General features: G+C 36.3%; 1 protein-coding gene across 1 annotated transcript in view; it reads left to right on the top strand.

The window, feature by feature from the left end:
* Positions 1-18,084, top strand: part of OSBPL11 (oxysterol binding protein-like 11) — a 185,246-nt gene that overhangs the window by 70,781 nt on the left and 96,381 nt on the right. Inside the window, exons 3-5 of the mRNA XM_006869375.1 lie at positions 3,593-3,768; positions 4,749-4,828; positions 7,814-7,990. Coding sequence (XP_006869437.1) covers positions 3,593-3,768; positions 4,749-4,828; positions 7,814-7,990 — 433 coding nt within the window. The remainder of the gene's footprint in view (positions 1-3,592; positions 3,769-4,748; positions 4,829-7,813; positions 7,991-18,084) is intronic.

Genomic DNA, 18,084 nt, shown 5'->3' with positions numbered 1-18,084 from the left:
ATATAGCGGGGATAATAATCAATGTAATGAAACAAGCTATATGAATGGTTGAATGTGAAGCTGATGATGTGCCCTGTAAACTTTCACTCAATGCAAAATAAAAACATTTAATTAAAAAAAAAAAAAAAGAAAGAAAGCCTTTTCATTTTGCGTTTCCCCATGTCAGTTTTCATGTAATATTTTGGGAGGTGTATACATTCAAATGCTATACAGAGTATTAATTTTAAAAAACCTTTATGTTACTTTGCTTTTAACATTATTCTTTATATTATTTTTAAACAGGGAAATAGAATATCATTACTCTACCAACATTCAATAGCTTGCATTCACATATTATTGAGAAAGTCTCACACAGAACACAGGAAGCTCCAAACAGATCTAAGCAGCCTGTAAGATTTGGTATATGTTAAAGATGACATTTCAAGTCAGTGACAATTTGAGACCAGGGCAGGTGTTTGTATCTTTGCACAATGGAGGCTACCAAAACAATCCATTGAGCCACTAGTTACCTAAGGAGTCAGTACATCCAAGCTAACTCTTCAGGATATGGAGTGGGCAGTGCTGACTTGCTCCATCGAGCTCTGTAAGAGCCAGCTTTAGAAGCACCAAAAATTTTGGAGATTAGAACAACCCACCTCTGTTTGTTACTGAGAACACAGAGCTTTTTACCAACTTGAGCTATAAAAGAGGTCTCATTTTATCATCTTCAGATCCACTATAGGAGAAATTGACATCTTTAGTTTTCTGTTAACTTGCCTAGTGGTCATGTGGGAACAACACAGATATCCTGGGGTCCTCATGATGGCACATGTAGATTGAATAATAAAAGGAACAAGAACGAAAGGTCAAGATTCTATTGAAATGTCTTAGACTTGGTAGCTCATTCTTGATTTGTCACTTTGTGTATGTGTTGTAGATGAGGCTTAAGCAACAAAATCACTGCACTTGTGCTAAATATTCAAGCTGGTTTCCTTCCAAGCCATTTCTGTTTTGACTAAGGTCAATTTAGAGCAGCTTGGAGAAATCAAGCATGGGCATATAGTAAAGAACTCATAGTTGTGGAATACCATGCCTTAGAAAAGTACACAACAGCAAAACACCCTCCTGGCCCCACGTCTCATTCCCCAAAGTGAGATTTCCTTCCCATGTGGCTTAGAGGTTATGCATACTCTGACCATTAAACCTTGGGATGGTCTAAACAAAGTACCTAGTTGCATTTCCATCTAAAATCTTCACTAAAGATTTATTTTTATCATTATGAGCTATACTTCAAAGTGAGAATATATTTTAGACTAAAGTTGCATTTGATGATACTGCACTTTAAGGTGTGGGCTGTCCCAAAGATTAGTCATTTTCTTAAACTGACGGTTTTTGGTATTTTTGAAATCGCAAAAACAAAGTTATGCCAATCTTAACATTTTTTCCTACATTTTGGGTGAGTTTTCTGTACATAAAGATTTATGCTGAATCTTAAGTTTCCTTGTCCCACTTAGCCTTTGTTTCTCCATTTCTTCAGTTTATTCATTAAGTCACTTGCTAATAATACCTCCTCAGACCCTTCTGGGCTATGTTAAATTTTCTCATTGTGTGAATCGCCTCTCTACCCTAAGTCCATGCATTTTATAAAATACCTGTTCATAGAAGGGATCTGGGAGGAATGTTGGGATTAATGCATAAATACTGAAAGATGTCCAAAGTCCTCTATTCCTGCCAGTGGATCTATAGCCTCATCTTGGTAATGGAAAGATAACAGTTATTGACTTCCTTGTATCATTTTACCAGTTCCTCCTCAGCATTACTTTCTGTATATCTAGATGAGTGCCTTCCATCTTGTCAATTTTGGGATAAGTAAACTTGAGATTTCCAGATAAATTATATTCTAAACTGTTTGACTAATTTGCTAAGAGGAGATGAGGACCAGTCATTTTCCTTTGCCTATTTGAAAGTAATATGCTTTTTTCTTGGGACAATTGTGGAGGGGGAAATTTTTTTTTTGCTTCTTTCTCTCCTTCTGTAACAGCTTTATTGAGATATAATTTGCATGCTATATAGTTTAACCATTTACAATGGGTGGTTTTTAATATAGTCAAGAGATTGTTTTTCTTGCTAGCATGAAGCATACCCCTTTAGCTTTTTTGATGTTTTTTTTTTTTTTTTTAAGAGCCACACAGTCACTTTAAGAAGGACAGGTTACATGTTTTTAAATAATGTCTTATCAGGTGAGGTCAGTGGTTTACATGATGATGCAATGGCTGTCTTACTTTAATTCAAATAATTCCTTTGGAAAAATAAAGATAAGCAATACTATTAAAATGGACAAAAACGTCATAGGCAGTTTACTAAGAATATAAGTTGAAAATTCAGTTTTTAAAAAAGTTACTCTTTTTTAGATAGAATATGTGACTCTAATTTTACAAATCAGAACCATGTTGAAAGACGTAAAAGTAGTAATCCTTTGCTTTCCTGTCTTGATCTCAGGCAACCGTTGTTGCTTCTCATTAGTTCTTTTCCTTTCCTTTAGTATCAGACTGATTCCATTCTTTCCCTGGCTCAGTTTGATACGGTTTCCACATTACATGGGGCAATATCTTCCAGGAACTTGAACTGGATGAAATTGTCTACCATGTTCTATGTAGACTGCCAAATGCGCCACATCCAAACACCAGTTTTAAAAAGTTGAAACATTCTAGAAATTTTATCTTACTATTTTTTTTTAAAAGATCAATACTACTTAAATTGGGGCCTTAATTTATTTCCTAAACTAAAGTAGTTCATCTAGAATCAAACCCGAACATCAAATTTTCCTCCAAAGTATATCAGTATTTCATCATTTAGTTTCGAGTTTCTTCTGTTTCTGCCTCTTGAATTGCAGCCTTTCCATTTTTAAACAGGACAAGTAGTCTTTAGTGGTGACCTACTTAGTGATACATTCACAAAATCTTTCCACCTAGGCAGTATTCTCATTGTATATTTCATCTATTAAACCTTAACTCAGAGTTACTTAGCATTTACTTAACCTTAGAGTTTTGATTTGTTTCCAGTGAATTTAAATAAAAGTTCTTGCTACTGTTTGCCTCTGGGCCATTTCTTCTTTCTGTTAATGAATTCTGGAGAGAAATCTTCCTCTAAAAGGATACTGTATCTTTGTTTCCTTTTGTATATTATCTGCTATGCTTCTATCCTATCAAATGCCTCTTAGTGAAGCTTTTGTATCTTTTATTAAATTCATTCAATATTTCAGTTACCTGAATATATGAGTTTAATGAAGAAATATTGAATGAATTGGGGAATCTTGGCCTGGTGCTGCAGGATAATGCACTGGACCACAAGGTCAGAGGTTTAGACCTACTAGCCACTCCTTGGAAAGCTTATACAGAGTCTTTAAGAGTCAGAACCAGCTCAATGGCACTTAACTTAATGCTAGGAAATTAACTCAGTATTTCCAAGCACTTTTTGCAAATTTTTTGAATTTTACTTTTTTAAAATAGCAAAACCCACAAAATGTGTAAGTGATGAAATTTAATTTGCTTTAGTTTGGCTAGGAGAAATGTTTAAAAATTATGACTTTTTTTTTTTTTTTAAATCATTATAGGTTTTTTGTTTTAAATAATGAAGCTGGACTATTGGAGTATTTTGTGAATGAACAGTCTAGAAATCAAAAACCCAGAGGTACTTTGCAGCTTGCAGGAGCTGTAATATCACCCAGTGATGAGGACTCTCACACCTTCACTGTTAATGCTGCCAGTGGGGAACAGTATAAACTCAGAGGTAGGCTTAAGATAGGAGAAATAATGCTGTGATATTCGTCTTTGTTTGAGGAATTGGTGTTCTTCCCCGCTTTCTGTTGGATTTTGGAAATAGAAATTACTGTGGTGTTGATATAATATTCTAGATATGGGGATTTCTTTAAGAATATATGAAATCTATTTTAATAAATAACTTTTTCCAATGAATAAGTGTGTTTAGAGTTGGGTCCCTTAAAAAATTTGTGCAAACAAAATCCCGAGTACTGATAGTTTTTAATGTTATTTTTTATGACTGCTGTGGAGATATATTTTGCACATTTACTTGATTTGATCTGTGCCCTATGCGATTCTTGGTGACTAATGTAATAAATGGAGTCCTGGTGTGGTGCTGTGGGTTAATGTGCCAGACTGCACAGCCATTTGAACTGCAAGGTTGGTGGTTCAAGCTCACCAGCTGCTCCTCGGAAAACCCTATCCAGGGTCCCTATGGGTTGGAACCAACTCGATGGCACTTCACAACAACAATGTAATAAATTGGAATTTATGAAAATGCCCATAACAATTAAAATAAACTATAACTCTTATTTGGATTAACTTAATTGTGTAGAGTTTTATTATTAGTTAATACAGAGAAAGTATATTGATAATCCTAATTGAGCATGCTACTAGAAGTCTATAAGTTCTTGAGTATATGCCAAATGCTTAACAAATGATATTTCTTTAAGTAAGAGCATATTTTTATGAGAAAACTTGCCAGTCTTATATCCCCACTTAGTTGCATTTAGTTTATCCTTTTGAAATATCACATCCATCTACTGTGCTTCCTAACAAGGTTAATGCATTGTTGTCTTTCCTACTTCCCTCTCACCAGGGATATATGCTCTAGAGGAGAGAGTAGGACTAATCCCTGGTGTTCAGTTACCCAGTCTTCATGCAACAGACAATTGATTCTATTCTAAAAATAGGTATAAAAGACAATAACTTTTAGATTCTTTTTATTAGCCACAGATGCTAAGGAACGACAACATTGGGTTAGCAGACTTCAGATATGTACACAGCATCACACTGAAGCTATTGGAAAGGTATGTGGACTTATATATAATACCAGTATACAAAAATGAGGAAACAATGTCTTAAAAATATTTTATTTACATTTTTAAATTGAGGAATGATGAATATACATAAAAATGTACCCTTTTGTACAATTCCGTAGTTTTTAGTTCATTTACAAGATTGTGCAAACATCACTGCACTCTAATTCTAAAACATTTTTATCACCCCAAAAGGAAATTCTATAACTTTTTCTCTATACTCTTCATTCACCACTTCCCCAGCCCCTGGTAACTTACTAATTGATTTTCTGAATTTACCTATTTCGGGCATTTCAGATAAATGGAAAACCACAATATATATTTGTCTTTTGCATAATATTTCAAGGTTCATCCATATTGTAACAGTATATCATTACTTCATTTCTTTTTATCACTGAATAATTCCATTGTATGGATATGATACATTTTTTTAGTTACTCGTCTGTTGATGATAATTTGGATTGTTTACATTTTGTGGCTATCATGAATAATTGTGTCATGAAAATTTGTATATAAATTTTTAAGTTATTTGTTTATTTGAAAATACATAGCAGAACATATATCAATTCAACAATTTCTACATGTACAATTCACTGACATTGATTAGAGTCTTCAAGTTGTGTAACTTCTCACCCTCCTTTTCTAAATTGTTCCTTCCCTAGTAACATAAGCTCACTGCTCCCTAAGTTTCCTATCTGATCTATAGGATTGCTGTTGTCAATTTGATCCCATATAGACAGTTCTTAAAAGAATATAATGCTCTTTGGAAGGTATTTTTATTAATTAAGCTAAATATTTTGGCTTTACAAAGACTTCAGTAGATATTTTTGGTTTAAGGTTTAAAGATTATCTCAAGGCAGTGGTTTCAAGGATTCTTATAGCCTCCTTGATTCCAGAATGTATTGGGTCCATGAAAATGTGAAAATCGATTCTGCATTTTCTCTTTTGATCTTAACAACAACACAGTCAGAACCTTGGCTAATGATAGCCAGGCATCATCCAGTTCTTCTGGTCTCCTGGCAAAGGAGGCAGTTGGTTCCTGGAAGAAGTTAACCACACATTCCATTTCTCCTCTTATCCCTGACTCTCCTTCTCATGGGTTGCTCCAGGCAAATAGGGACTAATTGTTGTACCTTATGTGATCACTTGCAAGCTTTTAAGACCCCCAATCATTTGTGTACAAATTTTTTTGTGAACATGATTTTAGTGTTCTATTGTTTGAGAGGGCTTCAGAAAGTTAGTGCAAAAATGCCAATATCTCTTCATTCCATTTTTTCCATTTTTGAAGCCCCCATTGTATATACTTAGGAATGAAATTGCTAGATCGTATAGTAATTCTGTGTTTAGCTTTTTGAGAAACTATTAGACCATTTTCCAAATTGACTATATTTTTTTTACACTCTCATTAGCATGTGTGAGGGTCCTAATTTCTTCATGTCCTCACCAATACTTATCATTGTTTGCTTTTTGGATCCCAGTATTCTATTGGGTGTGAAATGGTATCTCATTATGGTTTTGATTTTGTGTCCCTAATGACTAATAGGAGTCCTGGTATGGTGCTGTACGATAAGCACTGGATTGCTAACCGCAAAGTAGGCAGTTTAAACCCACCAGTTGTTGGAAATGCTTGGAAATCCTATATAGGGTTGCTATGAGTTGGAACCTACTCAAAGATACTCAACAACAACTAATGATGTTGAGCATCTTTTCATGTGTTTGTTTAGTGATCATTTGTTATCTCCTCTGAGGGTATTTTTAAAAAATTTAATACTTAAAGTGGAAAGTTAGAGATGTCCCCAAAACAATGTACATTATTTTATACCTAGGCAGTAGCTTGGCTTTCATAATTATTTTTTTTCATTCTCCTATTTTTTTCCCCCAAGTAAATTTTTCAGTTTTTTTAAATTTTATTTTAAGCCTATAACTGAAGTCTTTAGGAAATCCAACACAAAAGTTTTGAATGTATTGCAAGAATCTAGTTATAGTCTGTGGTCAGAAAATACTGGTTTGTATCAAAGATGTTATATTAAATTAAAAAAAAAACTTTGTAATTATGAATTGTGTGAAGGTTTATAGAGCAGATCATCAATTTTACATTCAGCAAATCATATCCTTTGTTTCATTACAATGATTGGAATCTCCTCCATGTACTATCAGGTAACAGTATTCACCTCTATTTCCTTTAACTCTTGCATTCCTTCCTGTGTCTTCTGCAACCTTCATCTTTCCTCTGTCAACATCCCTCTTGTTGTATATTGCCTGCCAAGTCACCCATGTTAACATGTGTCTACCCTCTAGCTCATGAATAATTCCTTCCACTTCATGCCCAGCCCCCATAACCATCATAGATTGCTTCTTTTATCAAGAAAACCTTTTCTTAACTTTTTACAACATTGGTCTCATACAATATTTGTCCTTTTGTGATTGACTAATTTCACTCAGCATAATGTTCTCCAGGTTCATCCATGTTGTGAGACGTTTATATTGTTGAATATATGTATATATGTTTGTGTATGTGTATATATGTATATGTGTGTTTGTGTATGTATATATATGTATGTGTATATGTGTATATATATGTGTGTATGTATGTATATATATGTGTGTGTGTGTGTATACACACATACACACACATTATTTTTAAATCTTTATAGAAGCAGGCTGCCTTATCTTGCCAAATATATTTTTTGTTTCAACCTTTATAAATTTTTGTTATTCTATTATTTGCAAAATGTGAAAAAATTTATGATAACACAAAACTGGAAATCAGTTTTAAATAAATCACTAGTTTACTGTGCCATGTATGAAGTACTTAACATTTTTAAGTATCTTATATCTTACCATTTTCAGAAATGTAATTGTACTTAACTCTGAGGTTAATGAATTTAATTTCCAAATTGTTCATGTTTAAACTTCACGTATATGAGGGTCAGAGAATCCAAAGAACAAGGGGGAATGATTTTGTTTGTCTAACAGAATAATCCTCCTCTGAAGTCACGGAGCTTCTCACTTGCATCTAGTGGCAATTCTCCGATATCCCAGAGAAGACCAAGTCAAAATGCCATTTCTTTTTTTAATGTTGGACATTCCAAACTGCAGTCAGTGAGCAAAAGAGCTCACTTACCTCCAGACCATCTTGTGGAAGTCAGAGAAGTAAGTATGAATTGAAGTCAAGTTAAAATGCACAAAGTAAAATTAGTTTTGTCAAAACACTCTTTAAATACTATTTGTGTCTTCTGGGACCCTCATTGTTTCCCATTTGGTATGCTGAGATAATTTTTAAGTCAAAGATTCACTGATTATATTTATGTCCTAAGTTCTTGCGTGTCGGTAATATCGAGTCCTGGAGTGGTGCTGCACAGTAATGCACTGGACCAAAGCTCATAAGCTGCTCCTTGGAAATCCTATGCAGGGTCACTGTGAGTTTGAACTGACTCAACAGCACTTAACGATAATCTATCCATTAGGTACATTAATTGATATAATTATCACTCTTAGAAAATGTAAAATATACACAAAAATAAAATAGTTAAATCCTAGATACTACCTGGAGTCCTGTTGTGACACTGTGGGTTAATTTGCCAGACTGCAAAGCCATTTGAACTGCAAGGTCGGCGATTTAAGCTCACCAGCTGCTCCTCGGAAACCCTATACAAGGTCGCTATGGGTTGGAACCTACTCAACAACAACAAAAGATACTCCCTACCTAATTATTTCCCCTTTTTTTCTTTCAAACTGTGTGCCAAATAATTATAGTTAATAAAGTATTTAGTTTCTTAGGCTCTTAATATTACAGGCAGTCTTGGTATAGGATAAGCACCAGACTGCACACTCACTACAAATTCTGTGGTTCAGATCCACCTGCCACTCCTTGGAAACAGTGTCACTATGAGTTAGAATCCACTCAACAGCGCTTAACAACAACAATAACAAATTTTACAGGTATCACATGTTGAGTTAAATTTGATAGAATTTGTATCTAAGTAATAGATGGGTGAAAATAATCTTGCAAATCATTCCCAAATTGTTTGGCGCAGGAAGCTGGGGAGAATTTACTGTTGTCAAGTCATTTCTGGTTAGACTTATAGATGAGGAAATGGTGATTTAGGGGAGACGAAGTACCATTTTTGGAATGCACAGACAGCAGCTTTTAGAATCCTTTTCCAGCTCTGTTATATAAAGGAGAGGTAGTTACAAAGACCCCTTTTCATAAAACAGTGCATTTGCATTATTCATAATGATGATATTGAATTTATAGATAAATCATAAATGTTTGTATTTTAAGAAAACCAAGGTACTCTGTATTCATGTAGAGTAGAGGAAGAGGAAACTGTAAAATAAAAGTGGCTACCATATCAAGGATAAAGTAAGAAACAGTGTTATAGAGTGTTCTTTAACCCTTGAAAATTAGTCATGAAAAATGTTGAACTCTTCGAGCATTACTAGTAATAAGAATTCAAGGTGAGGGCAGGGTAGTGTTTCTGAGATGCTGGTCATGTTCTGTTTCTTGATCCAGGTGTTGGTTACATGGTGTATTTGATTTTGAAAATCATTAATCCCATACAAGGAGGCTAAGTTTGTATTAAAATTCCATTATCTTTTTTTTTTTCCCCTTAAATGATTTATTGTGAATTATGTGATAGTATACATGGAAGAACATTAGTTTTACATTCATTCTATTGTATATCGTCTCATTGCCATGGTTACAATCCCCTCCATGCAATCCTTCCCCCGTAACCCCCAGGTCTTCAGCACACAGTTGCTCTCCCTCTCTGGATCTAAAGTCTCCAGCTGCTCCATCGCTCCACATCATCATCTCTGGCTCCATTTCAGGCATCATTGCTTCTCTGGGTAGGGTCCCGCTCTCTGCTCTTCGCCCTTGATGGTCCTAGGGACCTCTGCTCCTAGACTGAAAAGTAAATTACTCCCCTCCTTGCTATAAAACGTCTACCTTTACATTTCCGACCCTCACAATCAGTCCTGATAATAATTATTCACTATTGAAAATTCCATTATCTCTTAATTCCATTTTCCCCACAAACATTTTGAAACCTCCTTCTATATTTGTATAGTCCTGGTATGACACTGTAGGATAAAACTGCTCACCACAAGGTCAGCAGTTCAAACCCACCAGCTGCTCCTTGGAAATCCTATACAGGGTCACTATGAGTCAAAACTGACATGATGACACATAATAACAACCTGCACTTTATATGTACTATACGTTATGTTGTGGTATGCTGTTGAGTCTGTTCTGACTGGTGGCGACCCTGTATAGTGTTTCTGAGAGCAGCTGATGAGTTTGAACTGCCCACCTTGTGGTTACCAGTTGGTCCAGTGCTTATCCTACATCACCACACCAGGGCTTCCTATATGTTAGTCTATTTCAATAAAAAGTTAAAAGCAAAGAAAAAACATGTAAGTGAAGTTGTTGCGACTTAACAAAGCCTATTTTCAGGGAAAAATAACTCCTTTATATTTGAGATTTTAACTTCTGAAGATACCTTTCAGGATCCTTAGTGGTGCAGTGGTTCATCACTCGCCTACTAAAAGAAAAGTCTGTGGTTTGAACCACCTGCTGCTCTGTGGGAGAAGATGTGGCAGTCTGCTTCCATAAAGACTGATGCCCTTGGAAACCCTGTGGAACAGTTCTACTCTGTCTTACAGAGGTATCCCCAAGTTAAAATCAACCCCATGGTGGTGGGTTTTGTTTGGTGGGTAGACACCTCTCTCTTTTTTTTTTTTTTTATTATGATTGGGTGCTAGTTTATAGAGCAAATTGGCTTTTCATTGAACGATTCATACTCATTTTGTTATAGGACAATGATTGCAATTCCCAGAATGTAATGGCACTCTTCCCACGTACTTCCTGTAGGAAGAGTACTCTTATATTTCCCGCTCCATCAATTTTTCCTATCCCTTCCTACCTTCTGAGCTTTATACCTGGGCAAATGCTGCCCTTATGATGTTAAATAGCATACACAGTCACAGTTCTAATGAGTGTGTATACTTCCCTGTGTATATTTCACCTTTATAGGCCTGCCTATCATTTGGCTGCAAGTTGCGCCATGGGATTGATTTTAGTTCTTAGTTAGAAGGGTTTCTAACGGCCTTAGTCTCGGGCTCTCCACCAGTCTCTTTAAGGACCAGGAAGTGAGTCTGGTGTCTTTTTTTAAGATTTTGAGTTTTGTTCTACTTTGCCTTCCACAGTATCCAGGACCTCCAATTGTGGTCCCTTTCAGAGTAGTTACAGTGGTACCTGGATACCATCTAGTTCTTATGCTCTCATAGTAGTAGAGGCTGGGGTTTACGTGGTCCATGAGTCCTTTGGACATAATGCTTCAAATGCCTTAAATTTTCTTCACTCTTCTTTGCTCTGGATGGGGAGAGACCCATAGTTGCTCCTTAGATGGCTGCTGTTGACTAAAGTGAGGTGTCGAACATTGTGTTTGTGGACTATGTGATGCCAATATGTTAGTGTCCCCCGAGCTATGATCCTGAGTCCCAGGCACAGTTACTCATTTCCTCAAGGTGTATGGTTATGGCTAAGAAATTTTCATAACTGTGCCTCCCTGTATGCTCTACTATGTTCCTGGATATATCTGCAGTTCATGTAAATACATATCCTCTGTCTATTCAAACTGTATACAGTCATGGGTATAACCCCATTCGCCTTCCTAGCTCTGTTCAGCTTGAGTGTCTATCTCTGTAGATTGTTGTTATTCCTGACATGCAGGGTTATGTATTTACCGTTGTTGCCTTAAACTTTGTGCTTCTCTCAGTGTGCCTTCCTTGGCCTTGGTCATTTGTGCTGATCTCCATCTCCCCCTTATTGTATATTGCCTTTCCCCTCACCCAAGGTAAGACTTGTCTATTCTATAGGATAAGCACTCAACTACATTGTTGATTTGAACCATAAGGTCAGTGGTTGAATTCCACTAGCCGCTCATCGGAAAACCCTATATAAGGTCACTATGAATCGGGATTGATTCTACAGCACTTAACAACAACAACAACTCCTGGTGTGGTGCTGTAGGATCAGCACTGGTCTGCGATCCATAAGGTCAGCAGTTCAAACCCACCAGCTGTTCCTCGGAAATCGTATACAGGGTTGCTATGAGTCAGAACTGGCTCACAGCACTTAACAACAACAGTCCTCTAGGTAGTGATTTGCCCTCCCATCCCGTTAACCTTCAGAGAATAATTCTTTTTGTGTATAAACTTTTTTACAGTTGTGATCACATACGATATTTTTCCTTTATAATTGACTAGTTAAACTCAGCAGAAGGTCCTTTAAAGTTCATCCATGTAATAAGGTGTTTCACATATTCATCATTATTCATGTAACATTATGTAGTATTCCATTGGGTGTATGTATGACTGTTTTTTTCATCCATTCATTCATTGGTTGTTTCCATCTTTTGGCAGTTGTAAATAATGCTGCAATGAACATTGTTGTTATTCATGTTTTAGTGCCATGGAGTCAATTCCGACTCATAGTGACGCTGTATAGGGTTTCTGAGGCATGGCTTTGAAGCACTGACCCTTGGTCTATTGCTTATCGTATAGCACTACACCAGGACTCTGCAATGAACATGGATGTGCACATATCTGTGTCATGATTCTTATTTCTCTAGGATATATACCTAACAGTGGGATTGCTGGGTCATATAGTATTCTTATTTCCAGCTTTTTAAGGAAGCACCATACTGTTTTCCAGCATTGTATTAGGGTTTTACCAGCATTGTCTATGAGGGCTCCAGTCTCTCCACACCCTCGCCAGTGTTTGTTGAGGTGAGATGATACATCGTTGTTTTGATTTACATCTGGCACTGTAGGATAAAGCGCAGGACCACGAGGTCTGTTTTTGAACTGCAGGTTGGCGGTTCAAACCTATCAGCCGCTCCTCGGAAACCCTATACAGGGTCTCTATGAGTCAGAACCAACTCGACAGCACTTAGCAGCAGCAATGGTTAGTGAACATTTCTTCGAGTGTTTGTTCGCTACCTGAAGTCTTCTTTGGTAAGTATCTTTTCATGTGGGTCGCTTGCTATGGGTTGTGACCTACTTGACAGCATTTAACAACAGCACCCATTTTTAAATTGGATTGTCGTGTGTTTTTGTTGCTGAAGTATTCAATTGAACTTTTCTATAAATTTTAGTGATTAGTGATTAGCCCCTTGTCAGAAATGTCACTGCCAAAATGTTTTTTCCAGTCTGATGGTTCTTATTCTTTTGGAGAAGTCTTTTGATGAACATGAATGTTTAATTTTTAGGAGGTCCCAGTTGTCTAGTTTGTCTTAGGCTGTTTGTACATTTTTAGTTATTTTTGATAATGTTTTTTATGTATGGTGTTGTAGGTTAATGCGCTAGACTGCAAGGTCAGATTGAACTGCAAGATCCGCAGTTCAAGCTGACCAGCCACTCCTTAGAAACTCTATACAGGGTCGCTATGAGTTGGAAGACTCGACAGCACGTAATAACACCACAGCATCAAGTTTGCTCTTATATTTTCTTTCATAATTTTTATAGTTTTAGGTTTTACATTTAAGTCTTTCATCCATCTTTAGTTTTTGCATATAGTGAGAGATTCTGTTTAATTTTTCCATGAATGACTATCCAATTTTGCCAGCACCCTTTGTTAAAGCGACTGTGTCTTTCTTTCCCATTTAATGGGTTTCAGCCCTTTGTCAAAAGTCAGCTGTCTTTAAGTGGAGGTGGAGGTATTTACTTCTGGCTTCTCAGTTCTGTTCCAGTGGTCATTGTGTCTGTCATTGTACCAATACCAGACTGTTTTGATTACTATTTGGGAGTGTGTGGAATCTTACTTAGTAGTATTTTACTTACCCAAGGTCTTTTTCCTTTCCATATAAAGTTGATTATTAGTTTTTATATCTCTTTAAAGAATGTTGATGAAATCTGTTCTTGATTGCATTATATCTGTAGATCAGTTTGGGTAGTATTGATATTTCTGCAATGCTAAGTCTTCCTCTCCAGGATTATTGTATATTCTTCCATTTATGTAGGGAGGGTCTAGAGACCTGCTTTGGTCTCTGACATGATGTACTCAGATCATCATTGAATCATTCCTAGCTTCTCTTCTGTTGTGAAGGTGTTAATCCATCTTTTCTTTCATGCTTTCATTACATGTTATTCTCACTGATTCAGGATCATTTTTGCTAATGCTAGCACTGTAGTACCCTGCATATGTAAGCATAATTTTCATATCATGATATTATCATATCATAATATCATATAATATTACATTAGTATTTTACATGAACTCTGGCACTGTGTGTAGAGATAATGTGTTCCTAAAGTTTCACAACTATACCTCTTTGTGGCACACAAATATTTACGTACAGAACTGACTAGTTTAATGCCAGCCTCTCCATGAATTACATCTCCAGTGATAATATTATCCTAGGGCCTGTGTATAAATATTGCTTGGCAATCCCCATGCCACTGCTGTTTTCTTCACACACACACACACAAGTCTAAGCTGAGTGGCTATGTCTCCACTGGGTTGGTTTTAAGAACACAAACACAATAAAATCATGACTGTATTGTTGTTGTTGTTAAGTGCTGTCGATTCAGTTTCTGACTCATACTGACCCAGCATAGGGTTTCTGAGAAGCTGGTGAGTTTGAACCACCAACCTTGCAGTTCAAACCAACCTTGAGGTCAAGAACTTATGTTTCTATATCCCATTGGAATAATTATATTTCTGAGAAAACTTAATCCATTTGGGGTATTTACCATTTTTTATATTCCAGACAAATATGAAAACAAACATACCTCCATTACCACTTTTCTTCTAAAATTTAGTTTACTGTTGCTATCTTATATATACAAGTATTATTTTTATTTTTAACTCAAGTATATTTCATTATAGAAAGTATACTTACTAAAAGTAAAAGCCATTCGAAAAGTTTTTATCCAAGACAATGGACTGAAACTCATTGTTAAGCTAAAACCTTAGCAAACAGTTTTTAGAAATTGAGAAAACTTACTTACACAAATGCTGAAAAAATAATATATTTATATATATTCTTCACACAGTTTCTCCTAATCTTACCATTTTATATAGAACAACTGTATAATTGTCAAAACCTGGTAAGTACAATTCTTATTAAAATTTCAGCGGTTTGGGTCTTTTTACTAATAGTGCTTTTCCGTTCCAGGATGCATTTCACCATTGTTTCTCCTTAGCCTCCTTTTATTTATAATTGTTCCTCTGGCTTTTCATGTCTTTCGTGGCCTTGATATTTGTGAACATTATTAATTAGTGATTTTCAGAATCTCCTTCACTTTGTTTTTGCTTGATGTTTTCTCGTGCTTTTTCTGAGGTGGTACCTTTTTGAAAAGAATACCACAGAAAAGATGTTAAGCTCTCAGTGCATCATATCAAGGGGCTCAGGATATTATTGGTAATGTTGCCTTTGATTAGGTTAAGGTGGCTTCTATTAGATTTCACCACTGTAAAGTGGTTATCTGTACTTCTGTAGTTAGTAAATTAACTTGGAGAAATAAGTAGAGATCATGCAAATTCTGTTTCTCCTCAAAGATATTAAGAGAATGTTTGGTACCAACCTGACCTCTAGAGGGTCCTGGATAGAGTGGGAGAAAATGAGGAACAGAATTTAAAATCATAAAAATGACTAGACTGGTTATGAATCGGGCTGCTAACCTCAGGGTCAACAGTTTGAAACTACTGGCTGTTCTGCGGGAGAAAGATGAGGCTTTCTGCTCCCGTAAAGATTCACAGCCTTGGAAACCCTGTACAGTGTCGCTAAGAGTCGGAACCGACTCCACGGCACATAACAACAACAACAACAACAAGTAGTCAGATAGAGACTTGTGGAAGCCCTGACATTATTGCCCTTGTTGTTAACTGCCGTCGAGTTGATTCTGACTCATAGCAATGCTGTATAGGGTTTCCAAGGAGCGGCTGGTGACCTACAGTCCAGTGCTTATCCTACAGTACCACATCCTTAGTCATCCTTCATATCTTAAACTAAACTCACCTCTGACTAGAGCTCCATTTTCAACGAAACAATCGATAGGTCTCCAAGGGGAACAGTAACACTAGTGAGGTGTGCATACCTTAGAAAGTGGGATAAATGATGTTATATTGAGGAGGTTGTAATAAATGAGATATCTTAAAATCTTAAATATCTTAAAATAACAAATTAATAAACCCGTTATATGTTACAGTAAAAAATGGAGTCCTTGTATGGCTAAGCACTGAACTGCTGACCACAAGGTCAGCACTCCTTGGAAACCCTCTACAGGATTGCTATGAGTCAGAACTGACTTGATGGCACTTACAACAAAAATGTTACATTAAATACCATATTCCTATGTCAAGCAATTATGTGTTATAACACAAAAAAATTACTGGAAAAATTGTGTTGTTTTGCATGTTTGCAATCTCCTTAATATCCGGCTTAATAGAAAACAGGATTTTCATATCTGCTTTTGCATTCAGTCTCTTGCAATATGTTGTTTTGTTTTAAATAGATGAAGAAAATTAAGTTTCACACAGATATGTAATTCAAAAAAGGGATTTTAACAGCTTGCCCAATCATTGTGTATATGGTTCTTTGGTAATATACCAAAGTTGAAAAAAGGTAGCTTCTTAAATGTTAGATGCAAAGTTGAATCTAAATACTTACCAGTGTATGAGATATTTTATATTGTGCTACAGGATGATCCATTGGTCTAGTCTTTCTTGCACTTTTAATGGGTCTGTAATGTATGCCTGATTTTGTGACAGCATACATTGTTCATTTGGGAAATATTGGTTCGTTGAGTTATGTAACATTATGTACAAATGTTGACTTGTAGCATTATACAGTACCCAAAAACCATATTTGTTAACATCACTACCATTCCCATCAGAACAAACTTTCCTTATGGGAAAGATGTCACACACAGTGGCAGATGTATTTTCCTGAAATTCTAGTTTTCATCTTAAAGTACAAATTTTATAATTGGCAAGAAATACTGTCAGCTGCTTTTCTTGAAGTGCTAGGCTTACGCTGCTCATTTTTTCAAGAAAACATCTGCCAAATTCAAAGTTCCTATCAGCCATTCTTTCCAGTCAAAATGGTGATCCATGAATAAAAACACAACTGGTTCAATTTTCAACTCAGTTGCCTAAGTACTTTTTCTTGAGACAACTCCCATACTTAGGTATACGGCAGAAGTGTTCTATGTGTAATCCACATTTCTCATACATTGTTAGAAAGATGTGTATATCAGAATTAATAATTTTAACTGCTCTCTCAGGTCATTAAGTAAAAGTGCTGTTTTATACCTTTTTACTCTGAATGCGTGGCAGTGAAGCATATCATCACTGCTGGACCCTGGGTATCCCTGTACTCACAAAGACACCAGCCATGTTATCCACCATCATGCAGGTGTCACCTCAGGAAAAACACACATAACTTCTTACAATTACAGGAAAGAATTTTCACTTCACAGAGCTGCTGAAAGGATCGGAGTCTCACTGGGGTCTGCACACCCCACTTTAGAATTACTATTCTAGTCTTTGCTAGTTCAGAGTGAGTTTGAAAGGAACATTTTCACCATATTAGATTAAATAATGATTGGCAAGCACTGAACTGCTAACCACAAGGTCAGCAATTCCAACCCACCAGCCGCTCCAGTAGATCCCACATGGGTTCACAGCCTCGGAAACCCAATACAGCGTCACTATGAGTCAGAATCAACTCGATGGCAGTGTGTTTGATTTTTTAAATTTGGTTATTCACTATTGAGAATAGTGTCATAATTGAGCTGGAATATGAACTTATTACTAAAGCTTTACCTAATTAAAGTGATCTATTTTTGTACTTACTATTTAATGTTGTTATGTGCCGTTGAGTCAATACTGACTCATAGCGACCCTATGCACAACAGAACGAAATACTATCTGGTCCTGGGCCAACCTCACAGTTGTTTCCACGCTTGAGTCCATTGATGCTGCCACTTGGCCAATCCATCTTGTTGGGCATCTTCCTCTTTTTCTCTGACCCTCCACCTTACCAAACATGTTATCCTTCTCCAGCAACTGGTTCCTCCTAACTATATGTCTGAAGTATGAGAGATGAAGGTTGGCCATCCTGGCCTCAAAGGAGCACTCTGGCTGCACTGCTTCCAAAACGATCTGTTGGTTCTTTTGGCAGCCCATGGCACTTTCAATATTTTCCTCCAACACCATAATTCAAAGGCATCAATTC

The sequence above is a fragment of the Chrysochloris asiatica genome, unplaced genomic scaffold, assembly GCF_000296735.1.
Source record: "Chrysochloris asiatica unplaced genomic scaffold, ChrAsi1.0 scaffold00130, whole genome shotgun sequence".
Classification (NCBI taxonomy): Eukaryota; Metazoa; Chordata; class Mammalia; order Afrosoricida; family Chrysochloridae; genus Chrysochloris; species Chrysochloris asiatica.
Note: the sequence above shows the minus strand (reverse complement) of the source record. Positions and strands in the feature narration are given on the sequence as shown.